The sequence below is a fragment of the Portunus trituberculatus genome, chromosome 41 (assembly GCF_017591435.1).
Source record: "Portunus trituberculatus isolate SZX2019 chromosome 41, ASM1759143v1, whole genome shotgun sequence".
Classification (NCBI taxonomy): domain Eukaryota; kingdom Metazoa; phylum Arthropoda; class Malacostraca; order Decapoda; family Portunidae; genus Portunus; species Portunus trituberculatus.
The window spans coordinates 31,291,076-31,302,298 of NC_059295.1; the positions used below are offsets into that span (position 1 = coordinate 31,291,076).

Here is an 11,223-nt window from a genome sequence, read left to right on the forward strand (position 1 = left end):
CTTAAGGAAAAGACAGTATTATAATATCAAACATGTTTTTACCCAATATAAACTCAAAATGCTGAAAATCAAGAGTAGGAAAAATAATGAGTTTTGTGAAGTGTTTTTCTGTTTGTATGAAGGATGTTCGAAAGCCGTGAGCTGAGCTTGACTTTCATTTTAGCCACACGTGTTTATATTTCCTTCATCTTACCGGTGAGGACTGGAGATCAAGGTGCTGGATGGAAGAGGCGGGTGGGGATCACACACCGCACCTTTGATGTCTGTATGACTGCCCGTGTACTGATGGAGTTTAAAGGGAAATGAATGTATGTGGGGGAGGAAAAAAATAGTTCGGTAGAGTTCCTCGCACACGTTAGCGCTTTTTTTCACTGCTAGTATCTGTGTGTGTGTGTGTGTGTGTGTGTGTGTGTGTGTGTGTGTGTGTGTGTGTGTGTGTGTGTGTGTGTGTGTGTGTGTGTTCACTTGCAATTTAAAGGAAAATGGATAGACGTGGGGGAGGACTAGAGCAGTGGGTTAGAAAAGAGTAACTAGCAACTCTTTGAGTGGAGGCTGGCAGAGTGATAACCAGCACACCGGCAACTCAGAGTGAAGGCGGCCAGTGTGTCATGGGATACGGTGGTGTGAAGGTGTACGTCCAGGTTCCCATGCTCGCCTCAGTGTTTGGTAGGTTAGAGTTGAGATGAGGTCTGCACAGCACTCCTGGATCATTCCCTGGTGGATTCTTCTCTGCGGATGGCTGGTGAGTGTTGTTGCGATAAAGTTTCTTGCTTAGGTAAGAGAGTAGAGACTGAAGAAAGATAAGGATAGCAGTGTGTGTATATTTATATGTGCGCGCTTCTTTCCCAGCTATTTCAAGGTCAGCCGTGTTACGATGCTTCGCCGCAGTGTGTGTGTGTGTGAGTGTATCAGTCTTCAACATCACGTGTTGGACTTTTTAATCACTATAGTTATCCTCACGGAGAGAGCTTTGTCAGTTCGTGTGTGTGTGTGTGTGTGTGTGTGTGTAATTCACCTCGGTCTTCTGCTGGTCACCCAGCCAGTCTTCCCCAGTACGGAGCGAGCTCAGAGCTCATAGACCGATCTTCGGGTAGGACTGAGACCACAACACACTCCACACACCGGGAAAGCGAGGCCACAACCCCTCGAGTTACATCCCGTACCTATTTACTGCTAGGTGAACAGGGGCCACACATTAAGAGGCTTGCCCATTTGCCTCGCCGCTTACCGGGACTCGAACCCGGCCCTCTCGAATGTGAGTCGAGCGTGCTAACCACTACACTACGCAGTGTGTGTGTGTGTGTGTGTGTGTGCGCGCGCGTGCGTGCATGTGTGTGAGTCATTCACATCTGTTCCTCACTTTGAGTGACATTTAATCTTGCTTTTTAAAGGACAAAAGTAATTTTCTTTGTTCATTCATTGCTGGCTGTATGTCTGTGTGTCATATAGGCACACATGTGCTTGTTATCAGTATTCCATCATGATGTATCATGTTTGTTTATATCATGTATTTTACTGTGTTTTATTTTTTCCCAATAAAGAATGTTTTGTCGATTTCATTATGTTATGATGTGCTTCCTAAATTTCATAATATTATGTACGTTTATTTCATATATAATATTATTATTTATTTTTTTCCGCCGGAATATGGGCCACGTCTCCTAAATTTCATCATGTTATCCCACGTCTCCTAAAGTTTATCATGTTAATGTGCCTTTTCTGCATGAGGGCAAGGGACGCCATCTTCTTGGTCTTTAAATATGAGGATAGCGTAATTGAGCCATATTTTTTGAAGTAATGCACATGATCTCGCCTCTGTAGTCTTGTGCTTTACTCTGATTTATGCGTTGGACTGGGCTGGGCTGGACTGCCTGACGTGTGACGGACTGAAAGGGACGTTCCGTGGCCTGGGGATGCCTTTCTCAGATTTACGATGAGGCAACGAATTGTTCTGTTCCAAGAAGGTTCACTTTTGACGCTACGAGTACGATTAGGTTACGGGAATTTTATTTACGCCAGGTTGAGAAGGTTGTTTGTCCGGGAAGGGTGGAGATGGAGGGAGGAACGTACTTGATCTTTTTTTTCAATCTTTCTTAAAAGTGAAGGGAGTAAAGGAGGGTATTGGGATTATTAAATTTTTTTCTTATGTTCCTTCAAGACACTGGAGAGACACAAGGAAAGATGTGGTCATGTTTTTTGTCATGATGCTTCTGGTGATATGTAAATAGTGTTTTGTTCTTTGAGTGTGTGTGTGTGTGTGTGTGTGTGTGTGTGTGTGTGTGTGTGTGTGTGTGTGTGTGTACTATAACAGAAAACTGTCGTGTGCGGTGAACTTTGTAAAGTTTCTGAAGCATGTAGCAGATTATTTGAGGGGAAGAAGTGATGTGCTAAAATTCTCTCTCTCTCTCTCTCTCTCTCTCTCTCTCTCTCTCTCTCTCTCTCTCTCTCTCTCTCTCTCTCATTAAGTAGCAGTCCAGGATACAGATGTAAAATGTTGATAGATTAAGATCTTAGTTTACCAATTTGTAATCTTCTCTCCTTTTGCTGGCTTTCCACCATGACTTGGGACCTTCACTGGCCACCCACTATACTTTCCCCTGCTCTGACCTCATCCACCCACTATTCTTTCCCCTGCTCTGACCTGATCCCGGCCGGGTGCTTTTCCCTCCTCGCAAGGTTACTGAGGAGGGGCAGCAGCAGCGGTGTGGCTCCTTACCCTGCATGTAGAGCATTTTCCTCCCCCTAGCCACGTTCTCCCTGCTTTCCTTTCCCCCTTCAGTGTAATCTCTTTGTTATTCATTCCGTAAAACAACAACACCATCGCTTACCACTGCAAACACTACTCTCTTGCCGCCACCATCACAATCACTATCACCATTTCAACAGCAACTACAGTAACAATAGCAGCTGCTACTTTTACTTCTACTTACTAAAGCTACTGTTGCTGTTTCAACAACATCTACTGGTACTGCTGCTACAACAACAACAATAACTACTACTACTACTACTACTACTACTACTACTACTACTATTATTTCTATTAGTCTCCTACTACTACTACTACTACTACTTTTACTACTGCTGCTGCTACTACTACTACTACTACGACTACTACTACTACTACTACTACTACTACTACTACTACTACTACTACTACTACCACTACTACCACGACCACCACTACTACCACTACCACCACCACCACCACCACCACCACCACTACTGCTACTACTGCACCATTTCTACCACTGCACCACCACCACCACCACTGCCACCACTACCACTGCTGCTGCTACTACTACTGCTACTACTACTACTACTACTACTACTACTACTACTACTACTACTACTGCTGCTGCTGCTGCTGCTGCTCCCTCTTCAGCATCCTGCTACCACAGCCACCCAACCACCACCACCACGACTGCTACTACTACCAGTACTACTACCACTTTTCGTTTCATCAACTCCCCTCCTCTGACTGACTGTCTTCAGCCCTTTTCTCACCGCTGAAATGTTGCATCTCTTTCTATCTTTTATGGCTTTTTTCATGCTTACTGTTCTTCTGATCTTGCTAATTGCATGCCTGTCCTCTTCCTGCGTCCTCGCTGCACAAGGCTTTCTTTTTCCTCTCATCACTATTCTGTCCAACTCGCTGACGCAAGAGTTAACCAGTACTCTCAATCATTCATACCTTTCTCTGGTAAACTCTGGAACTCCATATCTGCTTCTGTATTTCCGTCTTCCTACCATTTGACTTCTTTTAAGAGGGAGGTATCAAGATATTTGCTCCATGATTTTGGCTCACCCTTCATTTATCTGTTAGAGAACCAGCACTCAAGTGGGCTTTTTTTTTAATATTTTGTTGCCCTTGGCTGGCCTTCTCTCCTGCATAAAAAACTATTACTACTACTACTACTACTACTTCTACTACTGCTACTGCTACTACTACTACTACTACTACTACTACTACTACTACTACTACTACTACTACTACTACTACTACTACTACTACTACTACTACTACTACTACTGGTACTGCCACTACTACATCCTGTAACTGCCACGACTCCCAAAATCGCATTTCATCAGTCGTCCTATCATCATCAGTGTCACGAGTCGGAGATGAAACAGAGTGCTCTCTCACAGTGGTGCTGATCTCTCTCTCTCTCTCTCTCTCTCTCTCTCTCTCTCTCTCTCTCTCTCTCTCTCTCTCTCTCTCTCTCTGCTCTCTGTTCTACCGTCCATTATTCTTCCCGAGTCACCCTCTCCCTATCTATATCAAACTCTCCCACGCGTACCTGCCGTTTTTACAAATTAAAATGAACGATGGAGTCATACAAAAAAATATAAAAAACTTCCATTTACATATTTTTGCAAAGCTCGACAAAACGAGTTGGTGGAATTTTGAATAATTCTATCAAGTATCCACGTCCTGTTTTTCATTTTTTTGTGATTACATGGTGACAGAGTGGTGCGCCGTGGAGGAACTGGTGATGGGGGGTGGTTATGCAGGAGGGTGATATAGGGGTAGGTAGGATTAGGGGATAAGAAGTGCATGAGGAGGATAAGGACATAGGTTTGGGGGGTGAGAGTTGGAGTGGACACCTTCAGGTATGTACAATCACCTTTAATGTCCTGGTCGCGCCCTAGTTAGCCTTAGTTCGTTGGGCAATTTAATCAAGATCTGCCTGTTGTCCTGGTTGGTGATCCTAACCCACTTTTGGCTTGGTGATTGCTTGCCTGGTGCTCACTTGGTGCTTGCCTCGTGCTGACTTGGATGTCGAGGGCCTTGCATGGTGAAGTGGTGAGGTGCGAGTCATGTGATGGTGGTAATCGTAACTGTGCTGTGGGAATGTGACTGGTGATTTGATTCTCTCTCTCTCTCTCTCTCTCTCTCTCTCTCTCTCTCTCTCTCTCTCTCTCTCTCTCTCTCTCTCTCTCTCTCTCATCATCATCATCATTCTTATATGAAAAAGAACTCTAAACAAAAATGTTGGAAAGGATGTTTGATCGTATTTTTTCTCCACTTCTTACTTCGAGTCGAGCGATTTTTATTTATTATTTTTGCTCCTGTTTCATATTATTGCCATCCATGTCGTGTGTGTGTGTGTGTGTGTGTGTGTGTGTGTGTGTGTGTGTGTGTGTGTGTGTGTGAGGATGACGATGCGAGTACACATTCATTAAAAAGAGACAAAAGAAGCGTGAGATGAATTTGTTATCAGGGCATGGTGCAGCTCTTGCATCTACCACCCTTGTAGTTAGCAAAGCTGAGAGAAGCGATGCATAATGAGTCATAACTAAGATATATATATACCACCATAGGCAATAGGAGGCAAGGAATCTCTTAAGTGGGTTTAGACATAATTCAGAAACACCACGCTTATTAGCTCAATATGTCCAAGTTATGCACCTCCGCAAGGCTGACCAGGCTAGCAGATTTGCGGCATCGTATCAGTGCATCATTACTAACCAAGGGCAGCGCCTCATGTAACTCAATAAATCTTGCCCTTTAATCCATTCCCCTACCCATCCTGTGCTTACCCTTGACCCTGCGCGGCGCCTCTCCCGTGACATAATATATACCATCTAGTAGGAGTTTGTTGATGTGTCAGTAGGTCTTTTGGTGTGCGGTGGTGTGTTTGTGTGCAGCGAGGCGAACCTTCTCTGCGTGGTGGTGGGAAGCGGCAGGAGGCGGGTGGGAAAGGAGTGTTGCTGTGGTGGCCGTGAGTAAGAGAAGCAGAAGCAGCAGGAGGAGGAGGAGGAGGAGGAGGCGGGCGGGGGAGGGACATGTTTTTGTTGCTGCAGTTGTTGTTGCTTTTCTCATGTTTCCTTCTCTGTTTTTTCTTTCTTATTCACGTCTTCTATCTCACGGCAGCTTTCTCATTATTCATAGGGCACTTAAACAGTCTTACATGTATACATATACGAAATATGTTAATTTCATGCTACCAATTGTGCCTTTTTTTGTTGGTGGAATTGTTCTCTCTCTCTCTCTCTCTCTCTCTCTCTCTCTCTCTCTCTCTCTCTCTCTCTCTCTCTCTCTCTCTCTCTCTCTCTCTCTCTCTCTCTCTCTCTCTCTCTCTCTCTCTCTCTCTCTCTCTCTCTCTCTCTCTCTCTCTCTCTCTCTCTCTCTCTCTCTCTCTCTCTCTCTCTCTCTCTCTCTCTCTCTCTCTCTCTCTCTCTCTCTCTCTCTCTCTCTCTCTCTCTCTCTCTCTCTCTCTCTCTCTCTCTCTCTCTCTCTTGGCAGGTTTCTGATTCTTTCGTATGCTATTTAAACTACCAAACTACTTATATGTATGAATAATAGAATTAATTTGTTGGTTCCTGAAAATGAAAAGAAAGAGTATTTCTGATAGTGTGAATTAATCTATGTACTTAAGGTTAGGCCTGTTGATACTCACTTTAAATAGTCTACACCGTGGGAGACGAAAGAATAGAATGAAACAGAATTTGGCAGCCTGCTCGCAGTGTTGGCGCCTCAGTTCTAAGCCTTGCCTTCCGTGACCGCAGCCAAAGTCCCCGAGTTTGGTATCTCTACATAAAGCAGTGCAGTGTTATGGATAGTGTTGTTTGTTTGCCAGACGTTCTCAGATTCTAATAAAAGATAGGACGATACTGGTTCTCAAATAGCGTGGAGATGGATGGAATGAACTCTGTATTAGTTTGTGAGTGCTGAGAAAGTGAGTAACTGAAAGATTAGACACATTATGATGGGAATGATCAGCACAATAGGTAAGTATGTTTCACTTAGGACTGATGGCCTCTTGCTGCTTCTCTTACTTTCCCTTATTGTTACGTTTCCATGCCATGAATTACAAGTATCAAGTCAAGATGAGTGACGACCTCTATGTGCACTACCTCCGCGCTCTTGGTCATTATCTTGCATGAACAAACTTGCGTGTATGTTCTCCTCGTCCCTTAGGCCTCCTCGCTGGTGTAATGATGCCTCGGCCTTTATCAAGAGACACACTTCATGGATAACTTTCATAAATTGGTTCCAGGCCGCCCCTCTCCACGATATACTCTTAACTGTGTTTTCATTCAAGTCAAGGTTTTACCAATAATAATTTGAAGCAGATGTGACGTCAATCCCTATTTTCGAGAAAATATTTTCGTCTTGTTTCATTATTAAACTCAAGGAGCGTCTGCTTTTTTTTTTTTTTTTTCTTCATTTGTTTTCTCTCTCTTCCTCGCTCTGTACTGCAGGGGAATGAATACCGACACCCACCTAAGTGTGCCTCGTGTCCCATGCCACCCACACGCACGGGTCGCGGAGTGTTATTGGTATGTATGAACGAATGGGCGGGTCGGAGAGTGCCTCTGTGGAGAACACATAAGATGCATCATGAATATGGAATACAAATGGATACACGTGTCGGGACTTTATTAATAGCTACGTGCATGCAGAGTGTTGCCTAGGCTTTGTGCTTGTGTGCAGCAGTCGTGCACTCATGGATATATATTAGAGACTTTGGGTAATGTGGCTATTTGCACCGAGAGCAAGTGAATGTGGCTGATGGATGGGATGACTCTGCTTTCACATGCATGGACAGGACCGCTGTGGTGTTGGGGCTTATGAAGAGAAAGGGTCGGTACACAGTAGTTCGTAGGTTCGTGATCTTATTTCAACACCAGTGAGTGTTATTGGGATCTAGTTGGTATCTGCATGATTCTAGTGAGATATTAACAGATATTTGTGTCATAGTCAAGTGAAATATTAAGAGGAACTTCACTAGCTATATATTGTTGCCATCGAAACTAGTTCTTATGAGAGAATCCTTCCCCAGGATGTGTCTATAGTGTTTTGCTTCTGGGGACTTCAGGAGGTATTATTCAGATTTTCCTTGAAATGATAACTGCTTCCGTGTCATAGATCCGTCTGCGTGTGCTGAGCGTACAACATGGGTATTGGTACGTGGGCGTATATTTATGAGTTTTTCTAATGGCGTTTGTGGCGTAATACCTCAATCAAAATATGCGTGGTATTTATAGCAATATTGTTTCTGTTGTTTTGTGGAATGCGTGTGTCTTATTCTTTCAATATTTATTTATTAATTTGTCTTTCAAGGTATATTTCAAACCCATAAGAGACTTCAAAGTGGCGCGGAGCATGCACGATTATTCAAGTTTCCTATACGTGTTTGTGTGATGGTATTGTTGTAGCAGTATTGTGATGCTGGAGTATTGATATTTCTGCGGCGCTGGTGTTGATTTTGGAGGTCCGCGTATTGACAGTGTCTGGTGTAGTGGTGGGTGGTGCTCCTTTGTTGCGTGTACTTTTAGATATTTATTCATTCATGTGTTTTTATTTCACTTGTTTATTTTGTATGTGTGTGTTGTTTTACAGAGTGAAATGCTTGATGTGATTCTTGTAACTTATTTTTTTTCCTTTTATTACTGCTATGATTACTATTATTATCTTCAGTTATTACTATGTTATTTTTATCATTATTGTTATTATTATTATTATTACTATCATCATTATTATCATTGTTAGATATTATTGATTATTTTTATTATCTTTGATGCTATTATTCAGTGGGACATACAAAACTTATTCTTCTACTGTATCTCAAATATATGTTATTTATTAATTTATTTATTTGATATGTTGATTATAGTGAAAAGCATATGAGATTCTTGTAGCGTATCTCGGGTTCGTGATGCTCCTTTCATGAAATGTAAAACGTGCTACATGAACTCTTTTAAGACACTTTCTCATAATTTTGGATAATTCTATTTGCTTACTCATGGGACTAGCACCTTCAGTGAGGGGTGTCTTTTTTTCATACTTTTTGATGTACTTGGCCAGAGCTCTTACATAACCTTCCCCCTCTCTCTCTCTCTCTCTCTCTCACGGTCCTTCTGCTCTTTGCCTCTCTCACTGGGTCGCGATGCTCAGGAGAGGACGGCGACTTTAAGGAACCAGCAGCGTTCTCTCTCTACCCTGTGCTGTGACTCACTGATTGGACGTTGACTCTGGCGTGCTGGTTTTTGTTGTGTCGATGCAGTGACTTTTCAAGGTGACTTTGTGGTGAATCCCTTTCAGCTTTCAATCATACGCTGACCATTTTCTTCCACGCCATTGCCTTCTGCTTTTGTGTGTGTGTGTGTGTGTGTGTGTGTGTGTGTGTGTGTGTGTGTGTGTGTGTGTGTGTGTGTGGAGTGGAAAAGTCTTGCTCATCTTCATTCAGTCTGTGTGTGTGTGTGCAAGTTTGTGTGTGTGTGTGTGGAGAGAGAGAGAGAGAGAGAGAGAGAGAGAGAGAGAGAGAGAGAGAGAGAGAGAGAGAGAGAGAGAGAGAGAGAGATTCATTCCTGTCTTCACGTCGTTTTATTTTCTGAGTTGGTGGGCGGGTTAGTGCACATTTACACCTGTTAATGCAGTTAAAAGCCCCATCACCTGAATCTGCGGAGAGGGAGGGGACATCGTGAGGGTGGATGGGTGTGACTGACGGTAAAGTGGTTGGGTGTGTTTCGTGAGGGGATGAGTGGAGGGATTGGTTGGTTCGTGGCATGGATAAGCTGATAGGTAAAAGAAAAATCATAGTTAATCATTTACGAGTATTAAATCATGTCGGAAGCCACTGACTCTAAGGAAATGGTGAACAAAGAAGGAAAAGCGTAGCGAGTTGGTGGCTTCGTGGCATGGATAAGTTAATACATAAGTAATTCATGGTTAATCGTAAAGTAAAATCATTTCGCAAGCCGCTGACTCGAAGGAAACGGTGAACGAAGGAGAGCGTAGTGATGGAAGGGCGACTGAATGTGTTAGAGGCTTGGATGCACTAATAGGTAAAGAAATACGGTCTTCCTTCACTGAAAACTCAATTACGACTTTAGTATTGAAAACACGCATTTTTCAAGACATCTCATTGTAATTTTGGATTTCTTTTTTACGGACTATCCTCTTTAAGGAGTGGTAGCTTCATTGATGTATTTTCTTTCCATATATTTCTAGTAAGTCATTTATATCAATATATTATTTATGTCTACATGTCAAACACATCAAAAGTGAAAAAAAACCTCCGCTTGGTGAATAGAAAAAAAAAACACTAAGTAAATGTGACTGATTTCTTGAACACATCGTGGGGTTTATGTAGGTTAATCTCCCACGTGTACATGTCATGATTACCGAACATGAGAGAACACTGCTTATCTAATTAACGAACACTCAAGTAATAATCTGTCTGCCGTTCATCGTGCCTTACGTCACCTATCAAGCGTCCTTAGTAACGCAAGGCCACGAACACCTCCAGGGTAACGAACACTGACGTCAAAGGTAAGAACTCCTCCTATTGGGTGCTGAGATGTGCACTGGTTTGTGAGTGGTTGTCACGATGTTCGATGTCATTACTTGCCTAGCTTACCTGCCTGTGATTGGTTGAGGGCATGACGTCACTAGGAACACGCCATGGTAACTTCTATTCCTGTCTTCTCATGTCTCCCACTGGATATGCGTGCACACCAAGCCAACTACTAACACAGGGCCGCCGCACGCCACCCTTGCATTGCAGTACTCTCTCTCTCTCTCTCTCTCTCTCTCTCTCTCTCTCTATCTCTCTCTGACACAGCCACTCAAAAAAAAAGAGATTGTGGAATTAGTATTTTTTCTGTGACTAATTTCTGTTCATTATTTTTATGTTTATATTTCCCTGCATATTTATGAAGTAAGAAAAAGAAAACGGTAAACACGCAAACAGTCTCACGTGACGTTTGCGCAACTCATTTTCCTCGAAGCGTCTAAGGATGGGACAAACAAGGCGAGTCTGAGAGTAGAGGGAACAGAGTGGCGGTGATGATGATAGAAGATGCGCATGAGGAGGCGGAGACAGTGGAGAAGCTAAGCACTGTTGGTAAGGGCAGGGCTGGCTGGCAAGGACGTGTGGTAGTGGCGCAGAGGCGAGGGATGCACTGGCGGGAAATGGGAGGAGAATGAGAAGCAGGGGGACGGTGCAGGAAGGAGGCGGCTCTTTGATATTGTTGTGCATTGGTTGCCTGCATCTATGACGTTTGTGAGTTCTCATTTACTTATATTTATTTACTTAAATCTTCATTCATCTTTGTATATTGGGGGTATTCTAAAGGTGGTGATGGAAATGGTGGAGAATGAGATGATGTCTCTCTCAGTCAGTCAATGAGATGATGTCTCTCAGTCAGTCAGTCAGTCTATTAATCAGTCAGGCAGTTCTCTCTCTCCCTCCCTCTCCCTCCCTCCATCTCCCT

General features: G+C 43.3%; 1 protein-coding gene across 1 annotated transcript in view; it reads left to right on the forward strand.

Moving 5' to 3' along the window:
• Nucleotides 1-590: 590 nt before the first annotated feature.
• The window catches only part of LOC123517033 (inter-alpha-trypsin inhibitor heavy chain H6-like), a gene marked incomplete in the record, with an annotated part of 447,528 nt that continues 436,895 nt past the window's right edge, over nt 591-11,223 (forward strand). The window contains 1 exon segment of the mRNA XM_045276857.1: nt 591-742. Coding sequence (XP_045132792.1) covers nt 683-742 — 60 coding nt within the window.